Source organism: Macroventuria anomochaeta (genome assembly GCF_010093625.1).
Source record: "Macroventuria anomochaeta strain CBS 525.71 unplaced genomic scaffold BU25scaffold_5, whole genome shotgun sequence".
Lineage (NCBI taxonomy): Eukaryota > Fungi > Ascomycota > Dothideomycetes > Pleosporales > Didymellaceae > Macroventuria > Macroventuria anomochaeta.
The window spans coordinates 248580-270735 of NW_022985366.1; the positions used below are offsets into that span (position 1 = coordinate 248580).

General features: G+C 51.3%; 5 protein-coding genes across 5 annotated transcripts; 3 read left to right on the forward strand and 2 right to left on the reverse strand.

Annotated features, from left to right (window-relative positions):
- Window positions 1-2023: 2023 nt before the first annotated feature.
- Window positions 2024-4885, forward strand: BU25DRAFT_445982 (glycerol-3-phosphate acyltransferase). The gene is made up of 2 exons (XM_033709467.1): window positions 2024-3748; window positions 3808-4885. The coding sequence occupies exons 1-2, from the start codon at window positions 2199-2201 to the stop codon at window positions 4727-4729; spliced, it is 2472 nt and encodes an 823-aa protein (XP_033565215.1). The 5' UTR covers window positions 2024-2198; the 3' UTR covers window positions 4730-4885.
- Window positions 4886-7949: 3064 nt separating this feature from the next.
- BU25DRAFT_407593 (putative MFS transporter) lies at window positions 7950-9721 on the forward strand. Its single transcript, XM_033705580.1, has 6 exons — window positions 7950-8309; window positions 8361-8598; window positions 8653-8879; window positions 8938-9346; window positions 9396-9527; window positions 9577-9721. Exons 1-6 carry the CDS (start codon window positions 7974-7976, stop codon window positions 9696-9698), a joined length of 1464 nt encoding a protein of 487 aa, XP_033565216.1. The 5' UTR covers window positions 7950-7973; the 3' UTR covers window positions 9699-9721.
- Window positions 9551-11874, reverse strand: BU25DRAFT_481482 (uncharacterized protein; the record flags this gene model as incomplete). The annotated part of the gene is made up of 4 exons (XM_033711090.1): window positions 9551-10367; window positions 10414-11554; window positions 11601-11729; window positions 11783-11874. 4 exons carry the CDS (start codon window positions 11872-11874, stop codon window positions 9726-9728), a joined length of 2004 nt encoding a protein of 667 aa, XP_033565217.1. The 3' UTR covers window positions 9551-9725.
- Window positions 11875-14555: 2681 nt separating this feature from the next.
- BU25DRAFT_385815 (uncharacterized protein) lies at window positions 14556-17567 on the reverse strand (the record flags this gene model as incomplete). Its single annotated transcript, XM_033704377.1, has 5 exons — window positions 14556-14687; window positions 14766-15579; window positions 15628-17056; window positions 17141-17158; window positions 17207-17567. 5 exons carry the CDS (start codon window positions 17565-17567, stop codon window positions 14556-14558), a joined length of 2754 nt encoding a protein of 917 aa, XP_033565218.1.
- Window positions 17568-20134: 2567 nt separating this feature from the next.
- On the forward strand, window positions 20135-21748 carry BU25DRAFT_407595 (ALDH-like protein). The gene is made up of 3 exons (XM_033705581.1): window positions 20135-20618; window positions 20667-21554; window positions 21601-21748. Exons 1-3 carry the CDS (start codon window positions 20214-20216, stop codon window positions 21712-21714), a joined length of 1407 nt encoding a protein of 468 aa, XP_033565219.1. The 5' UTR covers window positions 20135-20213; the 3' UTR covers window positions 21715-21748.
- Window positions 21749-22156: the final 408 nt, after the last annotated feature.

Consider the following 22156-nt stretch of genomic DNA (forward strand, 5'->3'; position numbering starts at 1 on the left):
ACTGAGAAGTCGCGGCCACCCTGTCTATTCATCAAGCCGACACCGATTCAGCCGACTATCTTTATCGCTTCGATGTCATATTACTGGAGCGGAAGCAGAGGCAGCTCATAGACCGACAGCAGGAATGAGAGCGACAGCGCATCCGTGTTCAGCGTACTTTCCTTCTTGAGTACCCAAGTAAGGGCTTCCATGTCTCCACTACCACGCTCATGTGCTTCTTCAGAATCCAAAATCCCCACGTTCCGTCCGCGCATTTCGGATAGTACATATTCTAAAGAAACATTCGAGATGGCTGTGCGCTGGATGGAGGATTGCAAGTGCAAGAGTGGCCAGTCGCGGCAGGCCTAATCTGTCCGTCTCATCAGTCTAGGGAGGTTGAAGCAAAGATTTCAATTCTCGACTGACCCAGCTTAAGATGCCGATCACGATGACGTTTACGTCAACCTTGTGGAAACAAGGATGGTTTTTATTAGATCATACGCGACCGAAACAGAGGTACAACAATGGCATTACAAAATACCCGACTTTTGTCACATTGTAAGGGTCCGGCTGTCAACGACAACCAGAGGTTGACCTCACAGAACTACGCAGAATTTCCTGTCTGGCATACCTGTCATGCGCCTGTTCAGAACATTTCGGGATGCGATCCGCTTCGCGGCTAGGCTGAAATATGTGGGTTATATGTGGATTTACTCTATCTGCATCAAGCATGACGATGGAGCAGATTGGCTACTCCGTTCAGTAGAGATGGATCGAGTGTACAACGAGACCTACCTCAACATGTCCGCTACTGCTTCTTCAAATAGCAAAGGAGGGCTCTTCATGCCCTGAGATCCTGCATCACTGAACGAGGAAAGAGTGTTGCTTAACATTGAGCGCCTTCCAGGTGCCTACATTGGACCAGTTCCTACTGCTGTAGACGTACGGTGAAATCCACCCTTCGGATCAGCCGGTAGGCGAAGCGGAGCGGCCATTCTTGAGACCTTGTTCTGTGTTTCATGCTTCCTACTGGTCGGATCAAGTGAATCAGGCGCCAATTAACAAGCGAGGTGGGTGTTTCGAGAGCCTCATGTCACCAAGCATATTACATCTATGTCAAGATCAGGTAGCATGGTAATGTCAAGGCCTCAGGGGTTGCCGTGGCTTCGTAGTTTTCGAAAAGCACATAACCGGACTGGCAAATGATCACCTCACCAAGCGCAATACTATCGAAATCAATACAGGAAGAGCTTGGAAAAGTGACAGCTGCACGGTCGATGCCAACGACCCGCCATCACAGTCTGAGCGCAATCCAAGCGTCACGAACCAGGAGCCACAAACTCTGTTTACAGACTCTGCTTTGAGGAGCTGGGCTCGCACTGTCGAGACATATACCAAGAAAGCTCTCACTTAGCTTCGTGACAGACTGAATGCCATAGCTGGCTTAGCCAGGGCAATGGCACAGAAGCTCAGCTTCGAGCTGCTTGAGGCTGAGTATGTAGCGGGTCTTTGGCGCATACGCCGCGAATGCCAGCTGTATGGCGTGTGGAATCCATCTTCAACCTTACACCCGTGCATTTTCGCTGTGGCGACGGCATGTTCTGTCTGATCTTGCGGCTGAAGGACCGAGAAAGTGGCACTTTCCAAAGAATCAGCGTTACGAAACTAAGCTTTTCATGGAAAAGATAGCGATGGACAAGGCCGCAGATGCGGAGTATAAGATACTGGAGGTCCTCCCAGCGGATGTCGATCTGCCACATGAAGGCAGCTACGGTGTGGAGAGTGGGAGGCATAGGATATCTCTCGTCGAATTGTAATGGACACTTCATCTCTGCTTCTTGATTAGCCCCTTCCAAAGGAAATACAAACAACTGTATTAACAGGAGCAAAATGACATTTAAGTTGACGAAGGTAACTTCGTGTTGTGCATTGACGGATGAGAGACGACGTGCAGCTTCCCCGCAGCCGAGGCACGGGGAAGTTCAGGGTCGAAAGCTTGACGCCATCGGAACGCGCTTCAACACCAGACTCCTGGTGATCTGCTCCACGATGTCATGACACACTGCATTTTCAATATACTCTTGTCTGTATAGTTCCTTATGCTTGCACATAGCGACACGCCGCCAATCACATTTGGTCCATGAAGCTTCCGCGTTGAACACCACCATCGATCGGTGTACCTACCTTAAGACTGGCGCACAGCTACTTCCTCGCCCACGATGACCGCCTCCAAGGACCGCAAGGCACGCCCTTCGCGTGCCACAACGTCCGAGTATGCGCCCGATCTCAGTATCACCGCCGCCGATGATGTCCACCTCCACGCCGTCGGCTACAACGAATCGCCCGACCGAGGCCTCATAAACAGCTATGCGCGCTTTCGCTCTTCGCCCCTCGACTTCATCCGCGAAGTATCGCTGCAATTCTCTGGCACGGGATGGCGCTCGTTTGACAATCACGTTGGCCAGCCCGAGTTCTATCCCGGCTTCTCGGAGGATATGAAGACGCGGGTGCTCAACAACCCTATGCTTGTCGCCAAAGTACGAGAGTTGGCAGAAAGAAGAGTTGAAGCAGAAGCTAAGGAGGGCTTGTTGGGAGTTGAGGCGCAGAACGGCGGCGGTGTAGGGGAGAAGGACAGGAAGGCGAAGAGGAAAACGCAGATTGAAGAGTCGCTCCTGGAGGTCAGCGAGACATGGACAGACGGCATGATCTGTAAGATGGAGAGCAAAAACTTTATTCGCGGCGCATACTATCTGGCAACCCAGCTCTTGACAAGAGCATACCACCAGGGTGTGCATGTTTCCAGTGAGGAGGTACTGCGACTGCGTACTGTGGCCGCTGAAGCAGCGCGGAAGAAGCATTCGATTATCTTCTTGCCATGTCATCGCTCCCACGTCGACTACGTCTCACTGCAGATCATCTGCTACCGCCTAGGCCTCGCCCTACCTACTGTTGTCGCTGGCGATAATCTGAACTTCCCCGTTGTGGGCTCCTTTCTACAACATGCAGGAGCTATGTGGATACGGCGGAGCTTTGGAGATGATCAGCTGTATACAACCCTCGTGCAAGCCTACATCGACACGCTGCTACAATGCGGATACAACCTCGAGTGCTTCGTGGAAGGAGGCAGGAGTCGCACAGGCAAGCTTCTACCTCCCAAATTCGGCATCTTGAGCTACATGCTGGACAGTGTGGCGAGCGGGCGCGTTGACGATGCCATCATCTGCCCAGTATCGACGCAGTATGACAAAGTGATTGAAGTCGACTCTTACATCAGCGAGCTCCTCGGTCAGCCGAAACCAAAGGAGAATCTCATGGATTTCCTATCTTCATCTTCAGTGCTGTCGCTCAAGCTTGGACGTGTGGACGTCCGCTTCCACGAGCCTTGGTCGCTACGAACGTTCATCGATCAACAACGCGAACGAGCTAGCAAGCTCCCTCAGCAGCTTGACGTAAAAGAAAATCGCATTCGGCTACTCAGAACGCTTGGGTACAAGGTGTTGTCCGAGATCAACGATGTATCAGTGGTCATGCCTACTGCCCTAGTTGGCACAGTACTACTCACGCTTCGAGGGCGCGGTGTAGGTAAGACTGAACTCATCAGGAGAGTCGAATGGCTGTGCGATCGTGTACGTGTTCAGAGTGGTAGAGTCGCGCACTTCGGAAACCTACCTACGAGTGTTGTGGTGGATCGAGCGCTCGAAGTACTTGGCCCAGGGCTTGTGGGCCTTGTGCCTGGGTTGCCGGAGGACACTTACTACGCAGTCGACCGGTATGTCTGCTACTCACGTGCCCACTGATACACTGACACCTACTAACAATCCTCCTCAGCTTTCAGCTCTCCTTCTACCGCAACATGACTATCCACCTCTTCATCCTCCAGTCCCTTGTCTCCGCCGCCCTCTACAGCACCGTCAAACGCGGCGGCGCCCCCGAATCTCAACGCATGCCCTACACCGATCTGCACGCCCAAGTCGGCTTCCTGTCCCAGCTCTTCCGCGGCGAATTCATCTTCCCCACGGAAGGCCTCGACTTCAATCTCGCGCGCACAATCGCCGGTCTTGAAACCGACGATGTTATCAAAGTGACCCGCAACGCCGAGGGCGTTATTGAGTTCGTTGAGCTCAGTGACACAGAGCACGAAACCGGCCGCGAAAACTTCGACTTCTACTGCTTCCTAATCTGGCCCTTCATCGAAGCTGCCTGGCTCGGTTCCATCTCGCTCATGATGCTCACACCGCCTCTCACCCACAGCACCTCCACATCAACCGCGGATGAGAGGTGGCTCGACATGAAGCGCGTCCAAGACCGATCTCAACTCTTAGGCAAAACTCTGTATCACCAAGGCGACCTCTCCTACTACGAAGCCGTCAACAAAGAAACGCTCAAGAACTCATACACGCGCTTCGAAGAAGAAGGCATGATCGTCGTAGCAAAATCCAAGAACCCAAAAACACCCACGACTATACGGCTCGTAGACGAGTGGACGCCTGTGAGGGGCGCCAAAGGGATTATTGCCGATGGACCGCTGTGGCGGTTTGCTGAACGCATCAGTGCGAGTCGCCGCGAGGGAAAGAATAGGAGAGATGGTGCGACGGTGCAAACCAGGGTGCTTAGTCTGGTGGACGTTGTAGGTGAGGGGCTGTGGCAGGATGCGGCGTTCGACAAGAAGAGCGTTGGGGTTGAGGAGATTGGGCTGGCGAAGAAGAAGGCTAAGGGGAGGGCGAAGAGGGGGACGATGGCGCGCCTTTAAGTAACTATCTGGCCGGGAAGAAGAGAAGACTCATGCATTCTGTTCGAGCGACTTTGAAGCAAAGAGGCTCGACACATAGGTATCAAGCGCGGCATTTGATCCATCGAAGAAATTCGCGATATTTCAATGAAGTAGGGAAGTGGAGTCACAGTGCAGCATCACACCGCGCCCACAACGACACGCAACATGTTCAGTCTGTCTTGACCTTTTCAACGTCATGCTTGCAAAAATTCCAGCTCTATGCCACACTCGCCCACTACTTTTCGGAGCAAGGGGATTCTTCAATGTGATGAGGTTGTCGCGATGTACGCAGTGTCGCCACACGGACTCCATATAGCTTCTACATATCCCATTTTTGGAAAGCAGAGCACAAGCCATGTGCCAAAGTGTCAGTCACTTGTGCTCCGCAGAAGACATTCGGCGGTATTTCCACGTTTTGATTTCCAGATAAATGGTTGTGTGACAAAGGTTGGAGAGACCGGCGCACAAGCAGACTCCATAGCCAGCGAGAGTCTCAGCAAATGTCGCGTTATAAATAATACATTTAAGGCGAACGGGCCAGACATACAAGTGTCGCGCACGAGGTTTGGTAATCAGATATTTACGGGTGACAGCAAGGAAGAGTCGCGAAGCACAGAACATCGAACACAGCATGCCCACTACGCTCCACACGACATGTCAAACAATTTTCGAGCAAAGCAGTCACTATGAAAAATTCTCTTGTCACAACCATCAAGCGCTGTTCAATCTTCCATCCCGCAGTTTCCCCACAGCATTCATCTTTCTTGATTTGAAGGGTAGAGCGCAAGTCGTGTCGATAGAGGAAGGCATTTTCGAGGCAGCAGACGCTCGATGTTCTCCTCTTGGTTTTGTTATCAAAGAAATTAACAGTGGAACATGAAAGGACAAGCAGATTTTACAGACAGCGAACGTCCCTGCACGCAGCATGAGTTGATCCAGTCTTGAGTTTGGAGTGATCTCCACGTCGCTCCATGCGATGAGGTCTATGGGGATTGGGAGGCAGAGCAGTCCTGTCACATACTTGGATAGGCGTACCTTTTTCGCAATGTGCACAACAGTACTCCAGAACTTTCCATGGCGGGAGCAGCGACTTTTTGAGTGGCAGAGCGCATATCATGGCCGGTGGGAGCTCTCTTCTCTGGACAGCAGAGGACACTGGGGGCTGGGCAGCAATTTTCGGTTTCCGGAACTTGGCTTGTGTGATAGCAGGTTAGAAAAGGAGACGAAGCAGAATTTATGTGTGGGGAGACAGTCCTGATCGCACCACCAAGCTCTGGCTGCAGAATTTGAGATAATGACTAGAGGCATTCAGCACATCAGGCCCTTTTGTTTCTTGATCTTCATCAAACCAGAAAGAGTGCGCAGAAGCAGCAAAATTGCCAGCATTTTCTTGATCTTTTCGACACGAGTCAACAATCCCACTGATCCAGCTTTATGAGACAAGGCTCAATAGAACTTGAAGACAGAGCATTTATTCACATATATCGATTTGTGCGCTCCTTTGAGTAATGTTGACTTTCCCGTTTAAGAGACTCTCCATCATCCGGTCAATCCGTGTTCTCTGAAGAGCACAGCGCAAGTCATGTAGCTAGGTCCCAATCTTTTCGAACGGCAGAGAGAGCAGAGCGCAGAGGGCATGAGTCGTTATCAACTGCATTTTTGGATTTTCGAAAAATCAATTGTGTGATGGTAGAGAAGACAGAAGATACAGAACAGGTCATAAGGTTACTTATGCGTGAGATTTGCAGGTATACAGCCATGTTCACGCTGCTTTGAAGTTCCAACAGCATTTTCATAGAGATATACTTCACCGATGTGGTGGGCTTGAGCATGCAAGGTTGGCGCAGGTATCTCAGGTTGGAAGATCGTGACATCGAAGTCCAAAGACTTTGTTCCATCGCAGAGCTTTGCCCACAAAAGAGTTGCAGAGTTTCTGATCGTTCTGAATTCCGAGCAGGAAGGGCTTCGGCCATTGCTTTTGGCTGAGCGGAAATACACATAATGTCTTGTTGCGGTACCAGCTGGTCTGTACGAGACTTGATTTACCCTTGGTTAGACTTTTCAGGACTAGCACGTTCCGGCGCCAGTATATGTCGACTTCTCTTAGCTAGATAGCAACTCAGCGCAGTATTCCATCGACCTGATGGTTCTACGTTATCGTTTACCGTAACTATCAGTATACTACAGTGGCCCACGCCGCTACATGTCTGAGGAGCTACAGTTTGAGCAAAAGATCACATCAGTCATTTCTCTTGTGATTTTGGGAAGGAGGAAGTCGGTAGTGGTTGTCGCTGGAGAAGAGAAGTGGAAAAAGGAGACCGGTTATGTACTTTCAATTCAAGTGCTTACCTGGGCACAGTCATGCTTTTGGTGCCATGTTGTCTTGAACAGCAAGCCTACAATGTCCGAGACTAGGACTCTCTGGACAGTGGTGTTGGCTGGCAGAGAGATCGTCATGAAAATTTGTGACTGGGTTCTTTGAACGGCAGAAGACACCGCAAATTCGGAGAGCGGATTTCGAGCCTTGATGGGTTGGTTAGATGATAATAGTCCAGGGGGAAAGAGCCACAACCAAGTTTAAATATGCGAAGAAGTTCTCCAACAAAGGACATGGAAAGCCGAGTGCAACAGGACCTTAGGAACAAGGTCAAAGACTTTTATTCATACCCACAGGTGAAGGCAGGGCAGGACATGCCACACTTGAGGACGGCTTTTCGATTGATAAAGTGCCTTGTTGAAGTGGTAAAACACAGAGAGGATCGTGGAATGAATTATGGCTGAACAGAGACAAGGCTCGGGAGATGTGTATGCATAATTTTTCAGTCTCAGTGGATAATAACAGTCATGTCGATGTCCTGCAGGCACCAGCTGAGGTTCCATGGTTACTCTCAACGTTCTGCCTGTTGCGTGCTTTCAGACTCATCGGGGAGCCACCGTTTGCATCATTTTCCGGCGATGCATCAAACTTTTCCATCACAGGCACTGCATTTCCCGTCATCATCATACGCTGCTAAGAAGTCGCAGCACGCTCATTGGGCGAAGTCCGTGGTCATGGCAGGCAGAGATCCACTGTTCGGCAAGATGCTACCTCACGCCGTCGGTGTAGGTGCTCACCACGCCGAAAACGAGCACGCGAGCACCTTGCGCCCAAGATGTATAAAACCCCACCTGCCCAGTACTCTGCAATGGATAACGATACCATAATTCGCTTTATAGTTTCAAAATGCCTTCCATCGACCCCGAAAAAGCGGTCTCTGCGCCCACCGAACCGACAGGCTCGCCCGAAGCCGCTGTATCCCAACCGGAAAACACGCTTGATCGAGTCGAGACGCGCGCATCGATATTGTACGACAGTATACCGCTGTGGAGGAAATGTATTATCGTGTTTGCTTGTAGTTGGAGTACGCTAGCGGCATGCTTCTCGAGCACGAGTCTGCTGTGGGCGAGCAAGGAGATCAGTGAAGACTTGAACACGACGAGTCAGGTGGTGACATTCTCGACGGCAGGACTGATTCTGGCAATGGGGATGAGTGCATTGGTGTGGAGCCCGATCGCGAGTGTAAGTAGCAGTTCTATTATAGAGAGTGAGTGCGATGCTGATTCAGACTAGATTGTCGGCCGAAGAGTCGCGTATATCGCATGCACTACTATCTTGCTTGCGTTCACTATCGGCGCTGCGATCGCACCGACAATTGAAGTATTCGTCGCCATGCGTGTATTGTCTGGCCTGCAAGGCTGCTTCTACCATGTCGCGGGCCAGACTATCATTGCCGAGTACTTCCCTCCAATGCAGCGTGGGAGAGCGAATAGCTTTTTCCTTGTGGGCACGGTCGCAGGACCTCCATTAGGTTCGTAGAGTCTCGTATGAGCTTATGTCGTGGATTTCGCTAACACCTGGACAGGGCCATTGATTGCTGGCATCATGGTTCAGTACACATGCTGGCGTAATTTGCTCTGGTTGCAGGTCTCGATGATTGGTCTCTCGCTTGTACTCGCATTCTTTTTCGTACCGGCAAGCAGGTTGGATAAGCCTGGACTTGCGTTGAACATCCGAGGTTGGCATGCTGTTGCGCAGTTCAACCCGCTACCTGTATTCAAGCAGATGCAGTACCCGAACATCTCCTTTACAGTCAGTCGTCCCACCCCTTTTACTTCTGTTGATGACTTGTAGCTGATATTGACCGCAGCACTTGAGTTGTGGCTTCCTCAGCTGGACACAGTATTCGCTTCTCGCAACTCCGAGACACGTCCTGAGCACCCGCTTCGGTCTGACATCCACGATGACGATCGGTCTCTTCTACATCGCACCTGCTACAGGCTTCCTCCTCGGTACTGTGATTGGCGGGTGGTTCTCGGACAAGACGGTGCGCAAGTGGATAGCGATGCGTGGCGAGCGACTTCCACAGGATCGCCTGAACGCAGGCATGTTCGCGTTCTGGGTCGTAATACCTTTCTTTATGCTGTTGCAGGGCTGGGGTCTGCAATGCAGCAACTGCTCGACTGCAGTAGGCGGGCTGGCTCTACCGATCGTGACAAGCTTCTCTACTGCCGCTGGCCTGCTTGCCGCCTTTGCTAGCCTAAACACGTACTGTGCCGGTAAGTGTCGCCTCTTGTTCCGCACTGCAGATGACTGACAGACTCGTAGAAGCAATACCGAAGAAGCGTTGCGAGATCATAGCCGGGAAATACATGGTTCAGTACACCTTCTCCGCAATTTCAAGTGCGTCTGCTGTCCCTTTGATTGAAGCTGTTGGTACTGGACCAGCAGGAACAATAGGTACGTTCGTTGTCTGGCGGTGCCCGTTACTCTTTCTGACTATAAACAGGTGCAATTTTAGCAGTCCTTGCTGGACTCCTGACGTTCACTACCGCCAAGCAAGGTCGGTCGATGCAAGAATGGGCGGAAGAGCGGCTTGGCCCGAGATCGTCAAAAGAGCTTCCAGTGTAATCGCATATAGTTCAGTCATGCACCATATCAACCATTCGCCCACTCATCGCCACCCCATATGCCCGGCCAGTAAGGCGTTTGCAGTGGATCGAAACTCGGGTTGTCGATATCACTTATCGCAAGGTCTGTCTCTGCCAAGAACTCTTGAAGGGAAGGTTCAGCAAGCGCCATGCCCGCAGTCATGATAGGTGCAGTGAACGGCATGGAAGCCTCGTCGTTAACGATTGGTATACGTGGTGCGGGGTCTTGAATCAAGCTGTTGCTGCGGACCTTTCCTATGCTCTCCTCCATTGCATCAAGGTGCTCAAGGAACTCCTGTGCTGCAAAGTTTCCACTTTGGCTTAATTGGCGGATGATATCTGCTGCAGTGTTGAAGTTGTCGCCATCGCTTTGGCTCTGTGCAGACCCTAGGAGGCTTGACAATGCCAGATTTGTAGCAGCAGAGAACAGATACTGTGTGTAGAAGTAGTCGAAGATAGCGAACGACCCATGGATCCATGCTTCACTCAGAAGTCGGTATGAGTGTCGGGAACACTGGATGCAGGTTTCAGCAAGCGTCAATGCACTTTCCGGAAGGCTTGTTCTAGGGTTGATGGGAGGATCTGTCCAGGATTTGCAGTGTGCTCGCAGAACATGGAGTAGGATAGGTCGCGTCGCAATGATACAACACTGCGAAGATCAATACACAAGTCATTCGAAATTATACGAAACTTACCTGGTTGAACCTCAAATGAAGATAGACGATGCTGTTGGGCTGCGCAGATCCCTTGCCACTCTCCAACTGTAGTTGAGGAGGGAGGGTCTCCATCCACTTTGTGATCTTCTTTAGAGTCGTCTGCACTCTTTGAGAGAATGGAACGTGATGCTTTCGTCGGGAATAAAGCTGCTGACGTGTTTGCTGTGACAGACCGGCTAGTTCAATGCTCTTCAGGGTATACTCCACGTGTTCAAAGTCTGTCGAGCCTTCCAGATTGTCGCTGCTTGGATAATCGACAATAATGTCCTCGTCAGCTATGCTTGCAGGGTGACCAAGCTTGGAGCAACAAGTCCGATCCAGTACATATGCTGTCCACCACAATCTCTTTCGATGCTCTCTTGCAAGCCGGTTCGAGTACAAACCGTCAGGCACGTTCATATTGAGGCCCATGACAATGCCGAGTCTAACAGCGGAACTTGCAAGAAGATACGCCGTATGCCTTCGATTGAGGTTGTATGAGTAGAGCGTAAGAAGAAGTGCAATCTCGACTGCATGCAATGTTGGCCTCTCCGCAGGTATGCTGACTATTCTCCTGGCCTGCGCGAAGTATGGCAACCCAGGGAACGTTGCTTCCTGGGCCGTGACACGGCTGGAGTACACTTCACCCAAGGCAAACAGCGCCAGTAGCTTGCACCTCATCAATCTTTCGACATCATTGTTGTTCTTGATCGCCTTTTCTAGTGCTTCCGTAATCGACGACTTGAGCACAATGTGATAGTACTGGCAAACAGTGCTCAAAGCAACTTTGACTAGGAAACGTGCTCTTGCTGGAGTCGGCCAGTTGAACTGGGACTCTGAAAGTAGCATGAGGGCCTCATCCCGCACATAGCTTGTTCTTGGAATGTGTACACTGTGCGGAGTCAATGTTTCGCGGAATCGGGTTGCGAAAGCTGCATCTGCAGCTTCGCTGATATGTATGGGCATGTCGAGAGACGACATGGGAAAGAACCATCCTTGAGGTCGGTCCTCTACGAGGGGATTCTGCACGGTCTCCTGGTTTTCCGTGGTTGGGGTTTGACGAGTACCGACGGAACTAGATGGGGCGACTGAGCCCGCATCGCGTAGTCGTTCATTCTCCCGCAAGAGATCTTCAACATATCTAGACTTGTCAATGTCCCTCTTTTTGAAGAGGTCTTCGCGCTTACTGTTGACTAAACTTGACCTGACGATCACGCGTAGGGTAGACGCAAGCGCCGATAGCATCCGCATCACGACAGTTCGAGCATGGTTGCCCCCCTGAGCACTTCACCTTGCGCGAGTGGCATCGTTGGCAGCTGTTGTATCAAGATCAGGCGCCGTTAGTAGAAGCTTGACCATCATTGCTTACGCGACAGATTTAGCAGGTTTCCTTTGAAGAGAAATCGGAATTTTTGCTTGACTAATTGAAGTGCTTCTTCGAGTATGCGTAGATTTTGGCATGGTGAAGCCAGGTAAAGAGGCAGGAAAGGAAGTATTCGACGAATTAGAGAACACGCTAGCGACGGGTGGCTTCGGGGAAAGCTCGGTCAACGCGTTCCTGACGCGTCGCTCCTGCCACATTCACTTCACTCTCGAGACGTCATCACGACTGTCCAGTTCTTCATGATGACTACAGCAGTATTTCATGAGGCGTTTTGTGTTTTATGATGCTAAGAGGCCTGTAGTTCGTATGCCAGATTCAGCTGCATAACTCTTAGACTTGTCAACAATCAAATCAAATCTGATAACTCCTGACCTTGGCGACCACAGAAGCTCCATATCTCCAGAGGCTCCAGGGCAGTCATTTGAGGGATTACGATAGTTCACAACAGTCCTTTATATTTAGGTGGTTTCTGTGTGTTCCGGAGACCGCGAGTCTTGCGATGAATCAAACTCAAAGCAACGCAAAACCAAGAAGTCGCGCGCTTCAACTCAGAAGACGGAGAGCTTGTTCAGATCCTCATCACCGCCACCGGGTCGAGCACGGATCGTTTGGAACTTGCTGTGGCACTGACGAGCTTTTTGTAGGCCTCTCGGTATAGACTACTAAGTGCCACTTCGTCCGCATACTAAACCCAGTTATTGTCCTTGCCCGACCGTCTAGCACAAATCAGTACAGTCTCGTCTGACCCCAGACCCATTCTACGAAGCGGCAAGGACCGCACGAGCGGACCTGTCGAAGAAAGTGTGGTGGCGCGCCAACAGTAGAGCCGCAGGCAGAAGCACATCCTCCCCAAATTAGTCACTCCGTCTGCTTTTGCCCCAAGCCTGGGCATGCCAGTACGAAATGTTTCAGGTGTACCAATGACCGTGAGATGAGTGGGAAATGAGAGCCTATACCAGAGTCCAATATAAATCTTGGCTTGAGGACCAGATCCATCTCCACCGGTTAATTTGTTTGAACTCAATCGTGCTGCCCCAAAACGGCCCGGTACGGCTTTCCGAGGATCCTAGACGCACCCAAACCAACACCCTTGCTGTCGCTCATTATCCATAAACAGATTGTTCGAGGTATCAGAAGGCACCTCAGATGTGCTGGTCGATGATAGATCCTTGAGTGTTGGCCGTCCCATTTGATCAGTGACCAGGCACACGCAGCTTCCAGGGTAGATGATCAGTCTTGGTTACGCATCCAAGCTCACACGTGGTGCCTCATATACCCGTTGCCTTGCTATGTACTGGCATGCTTCCTGGGTTCCACCTCAAACATAGTTCTGTAATGGCGGCTGGACCTGGCTCTGCGTGGCGCCGACAAGTTCTATGGAAGCGCAGGAACGACTGCAGGACTTCGACTCTACGATCTAGTGGGTGCCCCGATCACAGTGGTGCACAACCCTCCGCATGGCGACATAGCTAGTGCAATCTGCCCGTTGACCTTGCGTTATCTCACGACGATCTTCATAATCTTCGATCTCTGGTCTTTTTTCCTGAAGAGATGAGTCTCATCGGACCTTTTGATTCTGTAATTATCGCTGGAAGACAGAAGATACTCATGAGTTCTGTCAGTTGTAGTGACATGGCGACCTGATGTGACGTCGCCTGACCATCGGCTGGGAGGTAGCAACACTGACCCACACCATCGTCGGCACATGCTCACGCAGCATCACTCACTGCGCGTTGATTGGCATGTTTGCTAGTATGTACGATACTCAAATCATCGCAAGGAGCTTTGGACTACCAACCGTTGCGCGAGCCGCCATATCTAGGGTAAGTAAGCAGATCTGCAAGAGATACCAGCTAACAGCTGTGCTACCAATGGCTCGTGAGAGCTGGACGAAGCGTACGCCAGTGTGACTGATTGATAAGATTTCCAACATTGCCTCTGCGTCCTGAATGGATATCGACTCCCACTAGCCCCAGGAGCAGTAACGAATAACTGCTTCGAATCCAGCAATGCGCGACTAACGGCGCTTTCGAGACGGACTCCAGATGTAGAAGCGTGGCGCAAACTGTTGAAGAGCGTGCGGGGCTGCGCGATCTTGTGACAGCAACAGTGGATCAGCGAAGACCTGTTACAGACACCCCGAGTCTACTCCTGGCTCCATTGAGGGTGATCTTGCAATGATCGATGCTACCTTAGCTGACCACTCCTGAGAGCCCAGAGTCAGTGTCTTGTGTCAATCCTAGGCTAAATCTCAGTGCATGGCCGAGCGTCAAGGTCGCAGCCGGATGGCGCTGCCGCACACTCAAAGGCAGCTCCCAAGTCACCTCAAGCTGATTCTGATGTACGAAATGATCAAGTCGAGTAATGAACAACGGATGAGTTTTCGGTTCGGATCGTGACGCACCACCGGATAAAGAAGAACGCTCTGACCTGCGCTCGTTCAACGATAAGATCGATAGCTATACCTGTGTCTAAGCTCGTGAGAACACAAGGACCAGCAAAGACCCACTGGCCAGGAAAGTATGTTCGCGCCGCAAGTCCGAGACCAAGCTGATCGGCATCCAGCTGTGATACCTCAATCAACAAGTGCGTGGCCAACAAACCCTGATCCCGTCAAGCCCAACCTAATGGTTCACACGCAGTCACCCTTTCATTATAATGCGGAGAGAGCGACGGTGGAGCCGAAGATGAGCTTCGAAGCCTTGGAAGAGGTAGTGTTATGACGCACAGTCTTTGATAGTTGCACCTAAACACAGTCTCATAGGGCGAGCCCAGTTCCATCGCCCCACCGGTACAAGCTCAGCATCTCCCGGCGGCGCTCGATGGAAGCTTGCAGGCCTCTTCCACGCATCTGCTGCAGGGCCGAGAGCATTATGTTACGGAAATTTCTCTGCAGTCACCCAGTTAGCCCTGATGACGCCACTCGTGATCGTGAGGAAACGGCTTCCATGCACTTAGCGGTACATACCTGGTATTCCGTATTCAAAGTGACAATGCAAGCTTCGTGCGCACGCACTATCACTTCGCATGCGCGCACGATGTTGGGGCTCGCTTCGCCCTGCAGCTTATCTGCGATTAACAGAAGCAGGAAGCTTCCCTGCAGAAGGTATATTCCAAAGAAGAATGGCATGAAGCTTAGGTCTGGGTCAAGTTCAAGTATCTCATTTAATGCCTCAGCTGCGGATACTGCGTGGCCGGTGGCGGTAATGAAGCTCGGCGATGATATCCAAAGGTCGTTGTCATCCAACAACGAGATTGGATCCCACTTCCCGTTCAATAGAACATGGAGTGTATGCATAAGATATGTGCCATACTTCATTACAATTCGAGCGTGCATGATTGACTCTTGCGCCATTGAGTTTGAGGTGCCAGATGGCGTACCTGATAGGGCAGAGTCATGCGTGTCGGGTTTGTTTTCCATGACGGTGCGCTGTTGCATCTCTTGTAGCGATCGGCCGTAAGCATCAAGCCGTTGACTGATTTCCATACCATATTCATCCCAGTCGGTCTTCGTACCAAATCTGGGGTGGTTTCTTGCATGTGTGAGGTCCACAATTTCGCCGAGAATTGTCATCAATGGTAGGAAAAATTCGAATATGGAGGTGTGACCGGTGCATTCGAAGGCAGGACCTCTTCGGCGAAATGTGGGATCTGGTAATAATTGAGCGGAATCCTCGAAGAAGTCGCCAGATTGCCATACGTGATCGTCAAAGGGTTGCAGAAGGCCTGAGCATTCTACATCCGTGAAGGAAAGAGGTCGATTGTAGCATAAAGCTAGGTGTCTGTATTGCGGTTAGTGCTTGAGTATCGGTCGAATGGTATGAACGTACCGATCCATCGTGTACAAGAGCCACCACATGCGTCTGCGCTCCTCGCGTTGCTCTTCTGTCGCCTCCAGAATAGTGTTGCAACTGTCGAAATCACCGGAGGTGTTCTCGTTATACACGTCGGGCGACGGCGTAACTATCTCTTTGCCCAGCCTCATCTCCCTAGCTAGTGACCACGCCGCATTCCACCAACGTAGTGATGCTGCTTTGTATTCACTGGCGGATGTCACCACTCCGAGATTGACATACGTTGCTACATCGTCCAGATTACCGAAGTGCATATCAAGGCCGATACCCTCTTCAGAAATCTGTGGCGGCATCCCAAAACCGCCCATGGTGACACCATGAACCATACTAGAATTGTTGTACATGGCTGTCTCTTGATCGGATATTCCTGGCGTTTGGTGTACCAGCGGCTTGAGAAGTCCAATGGTGAGGTTGATCAACTTCTCCGACATCTGACTCCTAGCCATTGGTGAAGAGGCCAGATACGAAGACTCGCTGGTCAGACACCCGATCCAAAGCATACTTGCTAATAACGCTGGCCTGCAAACTCGAGGGTTGTCTCTCCTAAGAAACGAGCCTGTTCTGAATACATGGCCAAGGACGTACGGAGAGACTGGCTGCATGTACAACGACGATGAGCTCTCAAAGTAAAGCTCCAAGAGATCGCATGCCAGTGAAAGTGGCATGATGTTCGTAAGATATGGGACTACAGGCTCAAGAACAGGGTATCGAAGGAACTGAGAGGATCTCGGGCGGGTTCCACCAGAGTACAATGTTGCAGACGGCGAAGGGAGCATCCAATTTGGCGAGCCGGACAAAGGCGAGTGGGCCGCAAAGTCCAGATGGGGAGTATCCTCAGGGAGAGACTGCGCCATGTATGCAATTGGAGGATGGCCTGGGTAATCCATAGAATGGTCGTTGGAGGCAACGGTCGGATGCATCGTAGGTTGTATCATAGCATGTGGTGATTGGTATGCGAGGCTTTGCTGAAAGTCGTGCATAGACGTAAATTCGGTTTGTGGTAGCCCATGGGTTCGGATTCGAGGTGGCTGTGGCGGATGTAGACCATCGCCGGCTGGTTGCAAAACATCTCCCGTGGCGGAGTCAACAGCGCCCAAACTCATAGTGCGACCTGGGTAAGCCTGCGCAGGTTTCCTTACTCTGGTCGTTGCCAGGCTGTTGGATCGACTGGGTACGAAGGACGCCGGAAAGGTTGGCTGATTGCTAGATGGTGTAGGACTCACGTTTCGTGCTCGTTCAGAAGCAGTTTCTTGTGATTGTGGGGTTGCGATAGCTGGCTCCTCAATTGACTGTGTTCCCTTGTCAGACAATGCCGTTGCGGCGGCTTGTTGCTGGGCAATCTCCTTGCGTGAGGCCTTGCCGCGTTTCTTGCGTTCACGCAAGTATGCGCATGTCAAACCAAACTCTGGAGCAGTGTTAGCCCAGCTCTACGCTTGTATTTGGCATCGATGCTACGGAAACCCAAAGGCCTGGTAACAGTGGTAATTACCTATACAGTGTGAACAAGCTATTTCCAGTCAGCTCATGTATTTTGGATGGTTTGGGAGTAAGGTACATTTCTGTCCATCGCACTTAGTTCTCAGTTGATTGCATTGATCGCATGCTCGGCTGATTCTGCGTCGCACAGTTCCCGATGTACGGCTTGATTGTTCGTGGAGCATTGTGCCTCGATGGGTGCGGGGAGCTGCAGCTAACGGTCCGTTGGCGTATGGCAAGCGATGAGGCTTACCCACGGCATTGCCACTCAAAGTAACATCCGGACGCTGATGGAACTGCAGTGTTTCGTACTTCAATGAATTTGTTCGTGAAGGTCCCGTGTGCTGTGCGATCAAAACGTGATGTTGTTGCGGATCGACAGTGTTCGGTGTGTGGAGAAGGCTGAACCCCGGCGGGTATTGATGGAGACTGGTGGACATATTGTTCCTAGCGCCCGTCGAATGGCTGCACTACAAAGTCCGACCCGACGACAGCAAATTCAAGGTACGAGTGTCAATATGTAAGCGTAGAAAATGTCGAGATCTCAAGCTGAGAAATGTCGAGGCGGTGTGTGGCGAAAAGTGCGCTGAGGTGTTATTCAAATTCCCAAGTCCCGCGGCACAGGGTGAGAACTTTTGCCGTCAAAACATGGCATAAACGTATGCAGGTCGACCGTTCCCGTTCAAACGGGTATTGCGGTGTACCTCAGTACATTATAGATGTCGGGCAGCCTTCCGTCTCCACAACGGGCCTTAAGTCGCAGGGCATTATGACTTCCTTGGTGCTTGGGGAGCTACCTGTCCAGTACTGATCAAGGATAGATAGACTTGCCCCTTCTCTGGAAACAGCTGCATCGTGCGTTAGGAATGTCTCTGGACCACATGCTGCAGTAGCTTTGGGAAAGCAGTGTGCGCAGGTCTGCGCGTGCGTCTGCTTGAAAGTCGCCTCCGTCCCGTCTCTCAAGTCGCTAGTGTAAGTCCCCCTATAAATGACCAGGGTCCCGCTGCACACCATCAGTTCCATGTTGAGCACAGTCCACAAAACCGCTGGATCATCCGTGATGCGAGCTTGAACAATTGCAATCCGGACTGCTCGCCACGAGCTAGGCAGTGCAGCTTGTTAGCAGTAAATCATTGGTGGATCAGAGCCACTCCGACCCTATATGCGGCCTGCTCTAAGCAGTGTGACGCCGCACGCTTTCGTATCAACGCCAGTGACTACCACGTTCTCCGAGCTGGGTTTTGAGAAGAACAACCCGAACCGTGATCGGCGACCGTATCCCGTAGCCGTAGTGGACCTGACGGCACGGGACCTGCTGGTCTGTATTCGCACCTGCTGTCGTGCTCAAAACGCGATGATCTTGGCTTCAATGGTGAGTCGTGACATTCGGGTTATGTTGTTGAACGCCACAACAACTCTCTTGAGCAAACTTGATCCAGACTGTTCGGGCAATGTTGTGAGATCGTGGTTTCAATCCTGCCGCGGTTTGTTGCTGCGAGGCGTACATCGAACAAGGATGATGCTGTGCGGTGCAATGGACTCACTTCAGTACCTTTCCTATCGACTCCACATCTTCAGGAACCGGTGGCCAGAGGCACGCTCGCAGGGTCACCCCAACGTTAAGAGATTGGTGCCGGAACTGTATGCAGTTGACGCGATAGCGTTTTCTAAGACTTAGCTTGGTAATGACCGCCTTGGACTGGATGTCACTCGCAATAGCAACCGTGTCAGAGCCAAATGGGACTAGGTAAAAGTAAAGCGATGCAATGGCATCGGTTCGGAGTCGTCCTGTGGCAGCAGAAACACCTACTGACGTCTGGACCCGATTTTGACACGCCGCACATGCAGCGGCTTATGGTAAAGCAGGTCGCGCTTGGAAGCTACACTCGTGTGACTTGCAGATTTGATCACTCCGGGCTGCTTTGTCCTGAACGGAATGTGGCCCTCCGCTTAGATATGTAAGTTCATGATGGTTCTGGTCCCCGATGCAACAGACCTCCGTGTCATCGAAGTCCTAGATGGCGTTAGCTAGTCGATCTCAACTTCCACACATCGCACGATACTGCAGCCGGCGGATCGCTCCGCGTCTTAACGGTTAGCGTATGCTATGCTAGTGACAGCTTGGCTAAACCTCGCTAGCAGAGGCTGCTTGGCACACCATTCCGAATTCGAGATTCCTTGTTGCATGTGAAGCATGCTTTCGCACTTCGACATCGATGCACTTGTGTACGAGAGGGCCGCTGAATTCATAATGGAGGCAATCACCGAGCCTGACGGGTACTTACAACCTCCTGTAACTTCATTACAACGATCGAGTGTCTGCCAGCAGCTGCACCCTGCTACATGATACCGTGTGTCCTAGCCAAGACTTCAGTAAAACGATACTCTTCGGAGCCTGGACCGTACGTCGACGTAGTCACTGTCCAGCACATGTGCCATGTTTGGTCCATACGGGCCTGTGGAGGCGAACATGAGCTCCAGAAAAAATCAACATTGCCATTACTGACGTGTGTAGCCAAAGCAGGTGAGTACCTGCATCTGTGTTCTCAAAGATGAAGACTAAATAGATGACACCATCAAGAAATAGAGCTGCGTGTTGGTCAAATGTTGGTAACGTTACCCTTCTGGCTGCGTAAGGACGTTGTTTGTAGGACCATATGGGGAGATGCGTTATGCAGGTCTGAATGGTTAGGTCAAACAGGGCGGTTGGGACAGGGCTATATCCCAAGAGCGGCCGTATCAGTGTGAGAGTAAATTCTGCGTCTTTCTCGGAGCCTAATTGCGTTCAAAGGAACTGCGAAAGTTTCCATGGTTATACAAGTCGCCGTCGGTATTATGTGTGAAGTGTTGTGGGTAAGTTTGATAACCTTGGAAGGGTGAGGCTGAGAGGAAAGAACGCCGAGCGTTTGGTACCCACTTGTTTCCAAATCGGGTAAAGGGCGCTACGTCACCGACATCGGCGGTCGGACGGCGGGCAACATTGAAAGCTTCTCCATACCCAATCTGACTACCCTAACTGTTACCAACGTTTGATGCTCAGACGTACCTTGAACACTTCAATTCGAAAAGCCAACATCAACAACATCATGTCGGTCGAAAAGATCACAACAATCTCGCCAATCACCAACAGGCCAATTCTCACCCGCAATGGCCTGTCAGATGCAGATATTCAGTCGATACCTGAGACAGCCACTCGCGCTTTCGAATCTTTTAGGCGTACCTCACTAGCTGAGAGACAGCAAATCGTTAAAAAGGCCTTGAAGTTGCTCGACGAACGCCAGGATGCATTGGGCAAGGAGCTTACCGAGCAGATGGGCCGCCCAATCGCATATACGCCAAAGGAAGTCATCACAGCCGTTATGCGTGGCGAGTACTTGCTCAGGATCAGTGATGAAACACTCAAGGACACAGCGGGTGAACCTGAGAAAGGTTTCAAGCGCTACGTCAGGAAGGTCCCATTGGGTCCTGTTCTGATTCTCTTCCCCTGGAACGTACGTAAAGCATGCTCTACTCACGGACGACTGCTGACATACAACAAGTACCCTTATTTGACTCTTATCAACTCTCTTGTACCTGCTATTCTATCTGGAAACTCAGTCATCCTGAAACCCTCTCCCCAAACGCCAACCAGCGCAGAGCAGATCCAGAAGATTTTCTCGGATGCTGGACTGCCGGACGGTGTACTTCAGGTCTTTCACAGCGGATCAATCACCCAGATTGAAGCCATTGCCAGGTCACCGCAAATCCAGCTTGTTTGTTTCACCGGCTCCGTGGCTAACGGACTCGCCGTACAGAGCGCTGCAAACGACAGAGTGCCTCTTCGCGTAGGGCTCGAGCTAGGAGGTAAAGACCCTGCTTATGTGCGGTCAGATGTCGACATCGAATGGGCTGCGGAAGAGATTGTTGATGGAGCAATCTTCAACTCTGGTCAGAGCTGCTGTAGTGTTGAGCGGGTGTATGTGGACGAAAAGATTCACGATGAATTCGTATCGGCGGTGCAGGATGTTCTCAAAGGCTACAAGCTCGGCGATCCATTCGATAAGGATACACAAATTGGTCCAGTGGTGTCCAAGCGGTCAGCGGAGACTGTGCAGGCACACATCAAGGATGCTGTCGAGAAAGGTGCGAAGAATGCCACCCCCGAGAACGAGAGCTTCAAGAACCCACCTGCGGATGGCAACTTTGTGGCTCCCACTCTGCTTACTGGCGTCAACCATAGCATGACCGTCATGACCGAAGAGACATTCGGACCTATCATCCCTGTGATGAAGGTAAAAGATGACGCGGAGGCTATCAAGCTCATGAACGACAGCCAGTTCGGTTTGACAGCAAGCATCTGGACCAAAGACACCGAGAAGGGACATGAGCTTGTCGATGATGTCGAGGCTGGAACTGTCTTCGTCAACCGATGCGACTATCCCGCACCTGTAAGTTCATCGTGCTCCTGTCCCGCTTCCTTGCTAACATACTTAGGATCTTGCATGGGTCGGCTGGAAGGACTCAGGCAAAGGACAGACGCTAAGCAAGTTCGGCTTCGACCAGTTCGTCAAGCTCAAGAGCTACCACGTCAAGGACTACCCGAAATAGATGGTACTGCATGAAAGCAGCTCGCACGACAGGCCATGCTGAAATGAGACATGTGGTTTCTCCCTGCGATCAGTCAACGTAGCGTCATTGTGATCAGTGGAGCACAAGCTAACATGGCAGATGATAGATGCCGGAGTACAAGCCCAACGCTACAGAAAGTCTCGTTACTCTAACATTCGCCAACCCGATGCTTCGCGATGGGCATACTTGTAGACCAGCACTGCATGAAGAATTGATCTTCAATCGATGGCCAACGATTGAGTCGTGACACGCATTCGCGTGTTCACCTGACATGGCGTTCTATGCTGTGCTACATGCGGTACGACCTGCATACGCCAAACTGGTGGTTCCCAGCAATGTTCGTCCGCGGATGTGAAGCGGCCTGTCCTACCCATGCAGGTCCACTACAACTCACAGCAAGACGGAACATTGACAGCGCAAT

Excerpts from the sequence above, each read along its gene's own strand:
- BU25DRAFT_407593 (XM_033705580.1), top strand. The coding sequence starts at position 7,974 with ATGCCTTCCATCGACCCCGAAAAAGCGGTCTCTGCGCCCACCGAACCG. Across the intron at positions 8,880-8,937 it reads ACCCGAACATCTCCTTTACA|CACTTGAGTTGTGGCTTCCT; the intron begins GTCAGTCGTCCC and ends TATTGACCGCAG. Across the intron at positions 9,347-9,395 it reads CCTAAACACGTACTGTGCCG|AAGCAATACCGAAGAAGCGT; the intron begins GTAAGTGTCGCC and ends ACAGACTCGTAG.
- BU25DRAFT_445982 (XM_033709467.1), top strand. The coding sequence starts at position 2,199 with ATGACCGCCTCCAAGGACCGCAAGGCACGCCCTTCGCGTGCCACAACG. Across the intron at positions 3,749-3,807 it reads ACTTACTACGCAGTCGACCG|CTTTCAGCTCTCCTTCTACC; the intron begins GTATGTCTGCTA and ends AATCCTCCTCAG.
- BU25DRAFT_407595 (XM_033705581.1), top strand. The coding sequence starts at position 20,214 with ATGTCGGTCGAAAAGATCACAACAATCTCGCCAATCACCAACAGGCCA. Across the intron at positions 20,619-20,666 it reads TGATTCTCTTCCCCTGGAAC|TACCCTTATTTGACTCTTAT; the intron begins GTACGTAAAGCA and ends ACATACAACAAG. Across the intron at positions 21,555-21,600 it reads GATGCGACTATCCCGCACCT|GATCTTGCATGGGTCGGCTG; the intron begins GTAAGTTCATCG and ends TAACATACTTAG.